This window comes from Brachyistius frenatus, unplaced genomic scaffold (genome assembly GCF_029030835.1).
Source record: "Brachyistius frenatus isolate BFR_SWC_R1_liver_20210118 unplaced genomic scaffold, ASM2903083v1 Contig_345, whole genome shotgun sequence".
In the NCBI taxonomy this organism is placed as follows: Eukaryota; Metazoa; Chordata; class Actinopteri; family Embiotocidae; genus Brachyistius; species Brachyistius frenatus.
The window spans coordinates 127,501-141,634 of record NW_027210944.1 but is presented as its reverse complement, the minus strand read 5'-3'; the positions used below and the strand labels follow the sequence as shown (position 1 = coordinate 141,634).

Sequence of the window (14,134 nt, the reverse complement as noted above, 5' to 3'; positions counted from 1 at the left end):
AAATCGAATAGATTTGCGGCGAGTGAGAACAAACGTGAAGCAGAGCAAATGTTGTGAAAGGAGAAAGTGTGTTGAACACTTTCTAATGAAAGGTATCAGTCTGGATTTGAAAGATGGTCAGAAGAATAAACTGTAGCGCTTAACGTGCTATTACCTAAATATTCACCTGTGTTTTTCCCAGTAGGAACCCTCTAGCAATCCCTCTGACAAAAATCACACTTTGATGTTGTCCCCTGTTGTTTTTGGCTTTTGTTGTCCACCTTTATTCTGTGGCGGGCAGGGCAGCGGGGGCTTCAGAAAGCGTTTTTCCAACCACTGTTTTCATGGTTTGAAGCTTTCGTCTCATTTGCTGGTCGGGGAAGCGCCGACGCTGCCGTCGAGTGGGGTGTTGCTTTGTTTGCGAGGGGCGGCCTCAGCTCGCTGAGGCACCTCGCTTGCTTTAAGGAAACCGGGCCGGCCTTAATGAGACAAACGTCCAGGCACTGATTTGACAAAATAGTCTTTGGAAGTAGATATTGCAGCGCGAGCGGAGCACAGCCGGGGTAAAAAAACTAAACAATTCTCCCATCGGGGAGCGGTCACCTCTTTTGGGGACTCTTGTCCAGCCCGCCTACCTGAGAGGATCAAAGACCATGTCTTTCTTTAACCAGATCTGAACAACCCCGATCCGCCGATGAAGACAGTGAGGTGTGGGTTGAAAGATCCAGAATTAAAGCCGGTATGAGGACCTCGAGTTCACAATTGTTTCGTTGCCAAACCATTACGTGAATTTTAAAAACTCAACAGCAAACCGCGAGGTCACGTTTTCGCAACTTCGTCTGTGCTCACTCTCCTGTTGAAAAAAAACAACTAAAAAACTACTCAGCAGGTGATGAACTGCGGCCTTTCATTAAAAAAACCAAAAAATAAATACAGGCCGCTATGAAGTTAATCACTTGTCAAAGAGCTCATTATTACAAGAGGGGGGGGGGACGGGCCTGACAATAAGGAGACAAAAGCGACACAGCGGAGGTGCTTTAGTTTCAGTGAACCCCTCCGATGGTGCTGGGGTGACATCAGAGGCCGGCTAAGCTGTCCTTTGTATCCTCTCTCCCCCCCCCCCGAACACCTCGGCTCCGGGACCGTCCCCCTCGTTCTCACCAGCAGGTTGTTTTCTCGTCCTCTCATTAAGCCCTGATCCCAAAATTAGAAGCTCCTCCGAGCTACGTGACCGCGTCGCGACCCCGCGTCGACGAGAACACACGGGGGTGTTTAGGTGATTACACCCCCGTCTTCCTAAAAAAAAAAAAAAAGTGGGTTTATATTCTGTTAAAGGGTTTTGCCAAATGCATTTTAGAGGGAACACGATAGCTTCCTGGATTATTTTCACTGGCAACATCTTTTCTTCTATTTGCGCCGAGGTCATCCGGGAGGTGTTCGGGGCGGGTGGCTTAATGCTTGTGTGTTATGATCTTGCATTAATCTTAATGACCGTTGAGGCATGAATAAGAACCAGAATCTTGGGTTTGAATCCAGAAAAAAAGGAAATATGTGTTTCTGACGGAGAAAGTTGGGCTCAAGTGCAAAAACATTGAACAGTTAACAAAAAGGAGGCGCTGCAAGAGCAGATATTGTAGGGAAAACCAATTGGCAGATGTTTTATGGGTCAGTTGTTTCATTATTTGCAGATGATGCTTCATTATACTTTGGTCTTAATCTGAGTCTGAACCTTTTAACCTGTCAAGTAAGTTTTACTTTCCATTCAAAAACAAAGTGAGTGAAGTAGAACTAAGTTCCTATTAGACAAATGTAACCGCTTTTGTTATTGCGACACAAAGCCCTGATACATACCAGGGGCTCGTTTAAACCAAAACTCTGGTGGCTGTTAAATACCTCGCGGCTTAATCCTTCCTGTTCGACATTAAAGATCCTCTCCAACCTCATACCAAAGGTGATTACACATTTGTGTTAAATAATGCGTCTGATTGTTGCATCTCGATGTATTTTCACAGATTAACAGCTTTGCTCACGAATTTGAATAAATAAAGCGAACGACTGACCTGCTAGACATTATGATCCACAAAACTGACTTCTTTTTTTTCTTCTTTTTTTTTTATCAAAGCTTTCTGCAGTTTGTAAACAGTTTCATAACTTCAAATAAGGTGGAGTACTTTCTCACACCCTGTAAAGCTCCGCGAGGAAGATCTTAACCAAAATGTGAACGATAACAATGATAAGCTGTGTTTGCAATTCAGAGCGTCATGATCAGATAAATATCTCTTAAGCCTGTGAACTTATGGTTGCAGTTCTTCAAATGTAAGTCCCGCATTGATGTTAGGACTCTAGTTGTACAATTATACTTCTAAACCGATAAAAGATCCCATTTATCTTCAGTTTTGGAGATAGGACGGAGTAAGAGCTTCAAAAAAAAAAGTCCCCCAAAGATCCCCCATTTGGAGATGTTTTTGAAAATGGTGCTTTGTTCACACCTGTGGTCAGCACTTTATTTTGTATTCTTCCTTTATCAGAGTTGAATCTGCATGCAGCCAGCATTTTGCAGTCTATAGTTGTGAATAGACTGCAGTGTGCATTGTTATCTGTTCCTCTGTCTCTGTACCTGACTGGCTCTGGTTCTCCAGTTTCTTTGAACCATGACCAGGTGCCGGTCCATGTCCATGCATGTTGCTATGGTTTTATTGCCAAATACACTAAACGTGAAGGAAACAATCAGGCTTCAACTCTTCAAGGCTTAACTTGATGTCTTGTTATATATGTATGTAAAATAGCACAAAAGTATTTCTGGTTAATTTACAGAGGTTTCTTTAGAAGGGTTTATGGATTAGTTTGGTAATTTTTTTATTTTTAATTTTTAAATGTATTGTTACTAACAAAGTAATTTTCCACTGATCTTATACATGACTGAGAAAATGAACTTATCAGAGTGCAACGAGAACTTAAACGGCAGACACTTTTTATTTTTTACAATCCAGCCAAGAAATATCATTATAAAGAAGTAGAAGTGTAAAGTTTGAAACACCCTGAGGAAATCCTGCTGGAAAAAAAGATTTTATAATATCTTTTTTTAAATGTAATTCCCCAACATGAAATGCTGTTTTAAATCCTTCCCCACTGAAATGAGTCCCAAAGTATTGGAATGAGCTAGTGTTATACACACACACACATATTTGGCAATAAGTTCCTAACTCTTGTAATATAACAGCCAAAGTGGGGGATTATTTTTACAATTTAAGCACCCTAAAATTCACAGAAATAAACTCTAAGAACTTAACTTCTGTGTTTTTAGTAACAGCTGCAAGCAAATGTAATCATTTGGAAAAAGAAGCAGAAGAAGTTGTCAGCTTTGCAGTGTAGACTCGAGCTTCTGTTTCAAGTAATTAAACGTATTTGTTCACAATATAAAACGTATAAATCTTTTTAATATCGGGTCACATGTACAAATAAAGCAAGTTAATTTCTACGAAGCCCACCTTGATTTATTAGGTCATCTCCAAAACGTGTTTGAATCTTTGTTGGCCACATCTGTGAGAAAAAAAACATTCCTCGAGTTTCTTTCTCGACTTGGATCAGAAGACTCTGGGAAATATTCCTTATTTTAGTTTATTGTTTTGGCTGTTATTCCACTTTTAATTAAATGTCATGTTCATGTTTGATAAGAAAACTGTCCAAAACAAATGCCGTTTTTAAGTCGAGGTGATATTTAGAATATAAAAACCCAAAACAAAACATTTATTCTCCAAGTTATAAAAAAAATAAAATGCTTTCAAATGTACCATACATGTTAATGCAAGTTCCAGTGGGTTATGTGTTAAATCACACGGGAAAAGTGTGACATAAAATAATGCACAACAACAAGAGAGAGATAGAAATACAGAACATGAGATAAAAAAATAAAATAAAACAGGTATTGTGATCTTTCCGTTCATCTGTAACGGATTCATCATGTCTCAGTGGTTTCCTTTGTGAGTAATGAATAGAGTTCATGTGACACAAAGTTTCAGGTATTCTGGGGTCGAAGACGGCAGTGCAGGTTTGGTTGGTTGGTTTCAAAATCTGTGCAACGACGGTTAAAGCAAATCTTATTTTGCTGCTACTTGGAAATGCAGCACATATTTTAACTCTATACTCAGAATATCAGCTTTTTTTTTTTTTTTTTGTGGAAGTTGGAATATAACTACGTGATAAAACATATACCGAACGCTGAATATAAACTCTCTGGTATGCACCCAAGCTTAACTTCTAAATGCCTCTGCTTCTCTGATGGTTTCATGTTTCCTGTAAGCTCTGTAGCAACTCACATCTGATCTGTTTGCAGATGCCAGTTGCTATCAGAGACAATGTTTAACAATTTCTAAGCTGTTATTGTCTGTTGCTGAAAGCCTGGAATATTTTCCCATAACACCCCGGCAGAGATGTGCAGCACTGATGTCTCCCCCTCTGCTCTGCGTTCATCTGATAGCACTCTCATGTTCTTCTTTATGCTTTACCGCCCCCTTTTCCTTGTTTGTCATTTTGTCCCCAACGGTCTCGTACTCTTTTAATGCGTTTTAATGCAATCTGGACATTTTTAAGATCGTTTCAGTGTGACCTGCAACACTTGAATCACTTATTATTATCTCAGATCTGTGGGAAGTGTGGGACAGCAGGAACAACGCCCCGTTAGCACTTTTATCTTTTGTACAGTTAAACTTACATATTAAGTATTTTTTTCTTTAAAGACGCTGTCGTCAATGTTTGTTTATTTTATAGTAGCAATGAATAAACTTCCCACTCGCTTTGGGTGATGAACCTCCATGAAGAATACGCCCCGGACTACGTCGTACTAATTCACCTCTGTGGAGAGTTTGGGCAAGTTTTAAGCCACATCTCCACGGATACCAACTGTAATCGTCTACTGCAGATGATACCCTCTCAAGAAGCCCTGAAATGTCTTCATCGATCATAGGATTGCAACTGCTGGTTGTCGAAGTGCACGCGTTCCACCCACCGAAGGAATGGCTAAAAAAAAACGAAGAGATGGAGGTTCGTAGCCCAGATCTGAATCCCATCGCAGTGTTGTTGGTGAAACGGTTTCTTGCAGAACTGGCAAGAACATCTGGAAACTGAAGGAATTCTGCTCGAAAAGATTTCGGCAAACTCATGCCAGAGATTGGTGGGCAGGTATGCAAAATGCCGACAAGAAGTTATTTCTGGTAAAGGAAGCGACACTTGAACTTACTTTTTCCACTGAAGCATTTTGAGGCTACAGACATCTCTATTGAATAAATGATTGAAAAAAGATCTTTTTTTTTTATTGTGTGTAATTGAAAGCACTGTTGCATGTAAAAAATAAAATTAAAAAATGGCCACAGAATGTACTTACATCTTTGAATTCCTTCCCTGCTGCTGTTTTCTCATTTCTGACATAAAACTTTAGTGTACTGAGAGGATTTTTTTTTTTTACAGCCTAAAGACATCTGAAGATCCTCACAGCTCGAGAAAATTTCTTCGGCAAACCTTTCCCATTCGGTTGACAACAGATCCTTTCACTCGAGACGGGGTAAGCAATGCTTCGGAGGGCTGATTTTGGAGGTGCGTAGGCCACACTTTTTTTTTTTTTTTTTTTAGCCCCGGGACAAGAAGGAATATTGCAATTAATCCGCTCAAACTTTGTAAATGTACAAATTTGCAAATCTGAAAGTTATATATATCCTTTCTTTATATTCATCGTGTTCACTGACGGCACAAAGATTTTAAAGTGCGTACCGAAGGCGCCTTCGGAGAGGGTTCTTTCCCACGTGTCATTTGCACGTCCTTTTCCATCGTTGATGTCTTCTTTAACGTTTCTGTCAGGTGTCACATTTGAACAGACAAAAAAAACAAAAAAAAACAGACACTTAGAAACCTGATTCTTTAAATCCTTCAACTGAGGGGTTGTGCTCATCTGCCACTGAGTTATGCATTGTTGAGTTGCGAAGCTCTGCTTGTAAGTGTATCGTTGAATAAAGGAGCCTCGTCGACGGGAAACAAACAGAGAGTGCAGCCGCAGTAAGCGCAGAACGAGGAACTCTCTGGGTTCAATCCCAACCTGTTTAAACAATGAAGGTTGCATTCACTGGCACCTGACCAGAACCTTTCAAGATACTAATGCTCCCTAACAACCCCCTCCTCCGCACACACACACACACACACACACACACACACACACACACACACACACACACACACACACACACACACACACACACACACACACACACACACACACACACACACACACACACACACACACACACACACACACACACACACACTCATTAGCACATAGCGCTCTCTCAATGCACGCACATCCACAGTGAGCCAGTATGTCAAAAGTGGACCTGCATTTCCTTATAGATGCACCATGTTGATGCAGATGTAATATGCATGATTAAAAACCATAGACATGGGTGCACACACAACCTTTACCCGCCCACACACACACACGCACACACACACACACTCACACACACACACACACACACTCACTCTCATGAGCAAACTTGACTGTCTTTGGCCCACCATTGTTCCCCGGCACTGAGGCATTGCTGGGCTAAGTGAGGGGCCCTGATGGATACCTACCAGACTCAGACCACCAATAAAGGTGTGAGAGCAGGAGACGCAAGAGTAAACGGAGGAATATTGAATAGGGGACGGGAAGATGACAGAAGATAGCAGCGCATAGAGTCCACGGCAAAGGCAGGGAATTGGGGAAGGGGGGGAATCTATTGTCCCATGTATTCAAATGCACAGGTGTGTGTATGAGTGTAATATGGATGCTTTCCTCTGTTTATGGAACAATCCCCCCCCCCCCCCCCACCCCCGCCTCAATCTCCACTGTATGATTTTTTTTTTTTTTTTTGCAGGTCTTAGCTGAATGTTCCTCCTCCCAGAGTTTCATAGTTTTTTTTTGTGAAAAGAAGTGGTGAAAGATTTATTATTATTTCTTTTTTACTTTAGGCTCAGGTGTAATAAATCACAATAGATTGACAGTTTGGCCTGTTTGTGTTCTTTTTTTGACATTTAAATGAGGAAATGTACAGTTTTATTTTATAAACAGTCTTTTTTTTTTTTAGCCGGTCACATGCGCGGCTTTCTGTGATAGTTTGAAACAACCAAGTGACTTAATTTAAAAGCTACAGCCTCCTTATTGGTATATTAGCACGCTTTAAACTTTGCTATCGCTAGTACAACTAATGTACTAACACAATCACCTGCTGTAACCGTGTACTTTAAATTTGCAGCCACTACAGATATATATATATTTTTGTACGTCCCAAAGATTTCTGTTGGAAAGAATCTCTATGCTTTCAAATTTCAGTGAATTTTTGCACCTTGAAGTGAGCTATTAGTCTGATCTCCGGAGAGCGTTGTCAGAATGTTTCCTGAGGATGCCGTGCCGGCGAAGGCGTAACTTATGCCCCAGGCGTTGTAAACAAAAGGCACCGAGTCCAACAGCGCAGCAACAGTCAAACATCCCCCTGGCACCGAAATAGAAGCGGAGAACGCCCGTCTTGAAAGCTCCACTAAAAGCAAAGTTGCTCGGTGAACTCCGCCGAGGCCACGCGCCGTCACGCGGAGCACGGATCAGGGCTTTTGATACGACAAAAGTCTCGGCGACATAAAGGGTCACAGAGAAAGCTACATAAAAAGAAAAAAAGAATGAAAGCAAAAGGAAATAAACGTTTCTTTGAACGTGCGGCGCACAACAACTTGAGCGTCATTGGTGGCCGTTCGGCCGACGGCAGTGGAGTGGGAGGCTACTGTGTGGCACTTCCAATGACAAGGGTGTGAAGTGACAGATGAGAGAGTAAACACATAAAGGTCGAGGCCCTTTGCGTGCCGAAAGAAAGGGGGGTTTGTTGAGTGCTGCGTTTCCAGAAACAATGGTTGCGGTCTTGGAAAACTTAAGGTGCTCGAGACGTTTCCAAGGCAGAGTCGGGTCACGTGGCGACTTCTGGTTGGCAACAATAACGCGATCTGATTTCCCTCCCTCGTGCATTAAAACGTCAGAACGAGATCCAAGTCTTCAAAGTAGAACATGGCCGCTATTTAGATCAACATTGTTCTCTGAAATTATAGAACGCTTATAAGCCTTTACCTTCCTACCTCTCCTGCCGTCCTCCCCCATCTCCCCTGCCAGCGGGACACATAATCAGGTTTTGTGAGATTTGCGAGTAGATTAGCAGCCACCTTGCCTCGGATAAGATGCTGTGCTGATAAAAGCCTGTCCGAGGAGGGCTCATGGCTGTGATGAAACACCATATCTGACATGAGCAGATCTGTTGAGAACACAATTAAGACACTGTCTAGCCATATCTACTCTAGCTGCACTTATCCCCGCCAATCTCCCCGCTGCCAAGGAGGTTGGGAAAGAAATTCTGACTAAAACCAAATCACAGAACTGGACTTACAAGCCGGTGCATTCTGCTTTCTTTGTGCGTTGGATTGTGATCGAACAGAATGACACAAACTAGTTGGGGAAAAAAACAAAACGACTTTGTCTGCAGGTGATGCAGTTTGAAGGCGCTTTAAATAAGCTCGGCCTCGTCGTAATCCTGTGATCCGCAGACGAACACAAGAGGCAGTTAAATGAGTAAATATAACACATGCAGCTTTTATCCGTAATCCAATTTCTGGAGGCTCTTCCAAAACAGCTGCCCGTTTCCTCCTTTGGGTAATTACAAAATAAGACTGAAACTGAGCGTCTTCCAAAAACGCTCAATGACACGCATTTACACAGGCTTCATGCAGCGCTGCCTCCAGTCATCCTCCATGCAAGAGAAAGCTGTAACTGGTCCGTATAAACTGACTAAGTGGTCTGTATAAAATTGTTGTTTTTTTTAAATACAGAAAAAAAACAAAAACAGGTGGGAACAGCTTTAACGTGTCTGGATAAACTTGCCAGCCTCAAATCCAAACATCAAATTCCACTTCTCGGGATGAAATGATAAAAAACGGTGTGCGTCCTCGAATCATTTGCATCACAGGCATTTATTTATGTTTTTCTTGCCGTGTGTTGATGGATGCATTTCATATTATCTCTCCATCCTGCACAGATGGAGTGAGTCTGTACCAACCCCTATATGTATAAAGCCCCGTAACTAATGGAGAATCTTTCTGCAAATAGCAAACTCGCTTCTCAAAGCCTCTTCTGTACAAATCCCTATCGGGATGCTTTATTTTGTTGTTGTTTTTTTTGTTTTTATTTTGCATATGTACATTCATGTGTTAAGTGTGCAGGTGTGCATAGCTTCCCCCTCGCACTGAAAACGAGGCAGGTATGCTTCTGATAAGATCCTCCAACTAGGGAGTGACAAAGAGGTGGAAAAAAAAAGAAGTGCCATCAGTCATGTTTTAGTAGAAGTTTTAGTTTCCTTCTTCTTTTATCCGCATGTTGGGACACCTTCGACTCTGCAAGTGTGGCTGCTAGTAACGTTAATGACTAATAGTTACGTCTGCATGAAATCCCAAAACAATTTCCAACTGCTGTAGCAGATCTGCCTCAAAGATGCCCTTCAGGGAATTGTTATCTCAATAAAATGCTACAAGGGGACTAAGGGCTTCCTTCCACTTCTTCTTTAATCCACATCCATTATTCACAGGGAGTCTGGTGGAGTCAGAGCTACAGGGAGACCAAAAGAAGCCCCTGATAAGCGCTCATATCTACAGATGTTAGGGAGGGATGTCTAGTAGCTGAGGACAGTATCATCATAAGCATTTTTACTGGCTATTTAACGTCCGTTTGCACAAGATTACTGCCAGCACAGACTGTACAAACAGTAAGGATGGACAAAATAAGCAGAACATCCGCAGTAATTCAGTTTGATGTTATTGACATATGTGTTGCGAGGTTGTTGGATTGAATACGACCCGGTTTCTAAAAAAAGTTGGGATGCTGTGTAAAATGTAAATAAAAACAGAATGCAATTAATTGCGAATCGTGTAAACTCGTCTTTAATTGAAAATAGAAAACATATCTAACGTAAAAATATAAGCTCCATTTTGAATTTGATGCCAGCAGCACGTCTCAAAGAAGTTGGGACGGGCACGTTTACCGCTATGTTCCGTCGCCTCCTCTTTTTACAACACTCTGTAAACGTTTGGAAACCGGGGAGAGCAGCTGCTGGAGTTTTGAAAGTTAAATGTTGTCCCATTCTTGCCAGATATAGGATTTCAGATTCTCAACAGTTCAGGTTCTCCTTTGTCGTATATTTTTGTTTCATGATGCGGCAAATGCTTTCAATGGGTGGCGGGCATCAAATTCAAATGTTTTTCATAAATATTTTGAACATTTGCTGTGTTCCCATTTGTGTATTTATAAGTATGGGTTTACATGATTTGCATATGACTGCGTTCTGTTTTTATTTACATTTTACACCGACTTTTTGGAAACGGGCTCGTGTTTCTGAAGGGTTTACTTTATGCACATGAGCACAGACAAATTTGAAAAAGATGTGTGCACATGTGCCAATGCATGTCTAAACAGTGATTTAGTTGCGTCTCCCTTGGTGACTGACACTTTGTGTTTACTCAGGTTGCTCTTCATGTAATCTGGAGCTTGTAACCGGATCCCTTTTGAACGCAGAGAAATGAATGAAACATGTGACAAGGTGTGATTAGTTATCCACCAATCTCACTGGGTGTTTGTTGACAGATGGGTCTTTTGTCAAGGTAATTTGTTCAACAGAATAACCAGGTAGATAATTACCTGTTGCTTTTGTGGCTATTGTTGTGTTAAAAAACATCCTACTGGTGAAAATTCATTGCTCAGTAGGGCGACCAAAGAAGGTCTTTGTATTAATTTAACCCGAGGCGACATGTTTTTCTTTCTTTTCTTCTTTCTAAAAGCTTGGTTTGTGACATGTTGACCTAATTTGTCAACTCCTTTGACTGCTGGCTGTTCATATTAAACCGTAAAAATTTAAATGCCCAAAACTTTAATTCAAAATTGTATTTAATTTCACAATTTTGAAAAGTGCTTTAAAAAAAAAAAAAATCAAACTGTATCTAATCTCATCAGGCCTCAAGTTTTTCTTAAACTACAGCTGCATGTAGGCTCAGTTGCATCAGATTAGAACACTCTTCATCCGGCATGCAAATAAACATGATAGGGTATTAAGAGGCTGGAGCGGAAAGGGGTGTGACGACGGTGTTGTGTTTCATGTCAAACCACCTGGTGAGGAGAGACTTAAGGCGCGCTGGTCCAGGGTGCCAGCGCAGTACAGAGACGCCAGACACTCAGAGAAGGCCAAAAAAACCCTGAATGACTACATTATTAAGTGTATTGGACCGCTCGAATTTTTGTTATTTGCGTCCCTTCGGGCAATGGAGAGCAGGATCAGACCCCTCGGTCTGGCCGGGCACACCGCCAACCCGCTCGGCGGCTTGCAGGTGCCCCCGTCCCTCCTGCGCCCTCCGCCTCTCTTCCTGCGGGCTTGCAACCCGTCGCTGGAGAGGGGATATCCGCGGACCCCGAAGTGCGCCAGATGCAGGAACCACGGCGTGGTCTCTGCGCTCAAAGGCCACAAGCGCTTCTGTCGCTGGAGAGACTGCGTGTGCGCAAAGTGCACGCTGATAGCGGAGAGGCAGCGGGTGATGGCCGCGCAGGTGGCACTGAGGAGGCAGCAGGCTCAGGAGGAGAGCGAGGCCCGGGAGCTCCGGCTCTTGTACCCAGGCTCGGGGATCGGAAGGGAAGCAGGGATCCCCGAGGCAGCAGCTCTGTGCGCCGGGGTGCCAGCATCCATCAGCAGCACTCCAGCAGCTTCATGCTTCAATGGTTTTGGAACTGAGAACCATAAAGAAGGTGAGTTGAAATCAAATAGCCTATTTGGAAATTATTATTTGGATCAAATGTGGTCACCACTACATACTTTATTAGCTTTATTAGTAGTTTTGAATTATTATTGACAATTATGTTTTTCTATTTGTTTTTTGTAGTTTGAGTTACAGTAAAGTTACCACCAAAGTTTTTGGGTTGGATTGTGTCAAGTATTGTTGCATGCATAATTTACGTTATTTAAACCGCCTGTTTTTTTTTTTTCTTCCATATTCTAGATGATAAATTAAACAAGTTCAACTTTTATAACGGATTCCTTGGTCGACCCTTCTTTGCACCCCATACTGCACGTCTGTCCCCGCCAAGTGACAAAAAGGAGTTGTCATCCAGCAAGGACACCGCCGCTTCAGTCCCTGGTGACCGCACAAGTCCGTCCCCGGTGTTCGATCAGCGCTCAGACCACACAGAGAGTCCGCAGAGGTCGCTTTCCTCCTCGGATCCGGAGTCTGGCAGCGACTCGGAGAAACCCAGTAACTACCCGAGCCTGGACCGCGACCCCACCGACATCATGGCCAAGATCTTCCCCCACCAGAAACGAGATACCCTGGAGTCTATGGTGAGAACGTGCAAAGGTGACATTGTCAAATCCATAGAGTTGGCGTTGAGCTCAAAAGAGAACAAAATCGACTCTGACAGCTTGTCTGCGTCTCATCTCCCGAGCGCGCTCAGGCCTTCTGTCGGACTCCCCGGAGCGTTCGGTGCTCTGGGGAACAAGTCTGCCTTCTCCCCGCTCCACGTGACCCCGGCCGCCGGGGGAGACAGCCTGTACGGGCTCAGCCCTCGCCTCGGTGTCAGTCCCCTGCGGCTGGCCTATTCCTCTGCCAACGGCGGGATGGCAGGTTTCATGTCACCGTACATGACATCAGGACTGATCCCAGTGTTTCCGCTGCGTCCACCCTTGGACTCGTATTCCTTTCCCGGCATGATCCGAGACCTTTCTTACCTTCAGAGCAAGGAGTCCCTGTGCAATGCGGGTCTTTACGCACGACTTAACAACGAAAAATGACAAATTAAAAAAAATGATTCTTGAAAAATGTTATTTCTAATGAATTATGTTGTAGAGTTTTTCAAGTGACTTAAAGACATTAAATGTGCTGATTAAAACTGCAATCTGAAAATATTCATTTAAAAAACATTTGTCTTTATAGTGTATATTTTGTAAAGATTGTTTATTATGAATAAACCTATTTTGTTGTTATAAATGGGCTCGTTATTTTATATCTATTTGAATGTCTGACTACCTTACTTATCCACCACACTCACTCCTTAATAGAGTAGAAAACTATAAAGATGTTTACGCTGTAAGTAGCTTAATTTGCATGAAATGCTTTAAAAAAAAAAAAAAATCTGTTTATATTCTCGTTTCAATAAACTCTAAATAATAATAATAATAATAAAAAAAAGGTAAACAAGCGCATCCCTGTTTTTTTTTAACCTCGGCCGCTTCCCCTCACTTCGCGATAGGCTGGAAGGAATCACGTGAGGCTCGAGCAAAGGACCAACGGGAAGCCTCGGGAGCGTCACGGGGCCGCTTGTTTCAGGAAGTCGGAGCACGGGCCAGTTTAAAATGTTGGACGTGTTGTCGTGAGTTTGAAACACCCTTGAGCGGGATTTTATGGAGAGTTTACGGTTCAGGCCACCGACATGCGTTTCCACGTGATTATCGCAGCTGTCTTTTGGTCTGGGCTTGTAGACTCGCGGAAAATGAGAGGGATATCTTCGTCCTGTAAGTGCACCTCCTCCTCCTCCTTCCTCCTCCACCTCCTTTTAGCTCAAAGCTAAGCAGCTACCGTCATATTTTATTAAAGATGGAAACGTAGGTTGTTTTTTTTTTTTAGGAGACCAAAAAAAAAAAAAAGTTCCGTTATTTATTTGTTGTTTGTTTTCTAGCTGCAGTTGGAGGTCATCTTCATGCATTTGTGTTGTTGTTGTTGTTGTTGTTTTTGTTTGTGCAAACAGATAAAAGGTTCTACAGGGAGAGGAGGTCCTTTCTGTGCATCGATGGCTCCAAAATGATCCCCTTCGAGCAGGTGAACGACGACTACTGTGACTGTGAAGACGGCTCCGATGAACCAGGTACAAAGCCAACCTACGTGCACGTCTGTTTTACGTCAGGTGAGCTCTGCCTCCCTCACCTGCACTGCTGACTTTACTGACATTGACTTATGTGACCAAAAACCCTTCACGCACAACTCAATGTCAACACTTGAATCATAATAATAACAACAATTTATTTGTATAGCTCCTTTCATATAAGAAACGCAGCTCCAAGTGCTTCGA

General features: G+C 42.6%; 2 protein-coding genes across 4 annotated transcripts in view; both read left to right on the top strand.

Moving 5' to 3' along the window:
• Positions 1–10,782: 10,782 nt before the first annotated feature.
• Positions 10,783–12,956, top strand: LOC138636013 (doublesex- and mab-3-related transcription factor A1-like). The gene is made up of 2 exons (XM_069723791.1): positions 10,783–11,821; positions 12,073–12,956. The coding sequence occupies exons 1-2, from the start codon at positions 11,344–11,346 to the stop codon at positions 12,858–12,860; spliced, it is 1,266 nt and encodes a 421-aa protein (XP_069579892.1). The 5' UTR covers positions 10,783–11,343; the 3' UTR covers positions 12,861–12,956.
• Positions 12,957–13,393: 437 nt separating this feature from the next.
• The window catches only part of LOC138636011 (glucosidase 2 subunit beta-like), a 121,977-nt gene continuing 121,236 nt past the window's right edge, over positions 13,394–14,134 (top strand). For 2 of the 3 annotated variants that reach the window (XM_069723789.1, XM_069723788.1), the window contains exons 1-2: positions 13,394–13,580; positions 13,814–13,969. In XM_069723789.1, coding sequence (XP_069579890.1) covers positions 13,499–13,580; positions 13,814–13,969 — 238 coding nt within the window. In that variant the 5' untranslated portion in view covers positions 13,394–13,498. The remainder of the gene's footprint in view (positions 13,581–13,813; positions 13,970–14,134) is intronic. The other variant, XM_069723790.1, reaches the window with a different exon arrangement.

What these genes read in the sequence shown, in the direction of transcription:
- LOC138636013 (XM_069723791.1), top strand. Translation starts at nt 11,344, where the DNA reads ATGGAGAGCAGGATCAGACCCCTCGGTCTGGCCGGGCACACCGCCAAC. An exon ending in AACTGAGAACCATAAAGAAG is followed by an intron (nt 11,822 to 12,072) that starts GTGAGTTGAAAT and finishes TCCATATTCTAG; the next exon opens with ATGATAAATTAAACAAGTTC.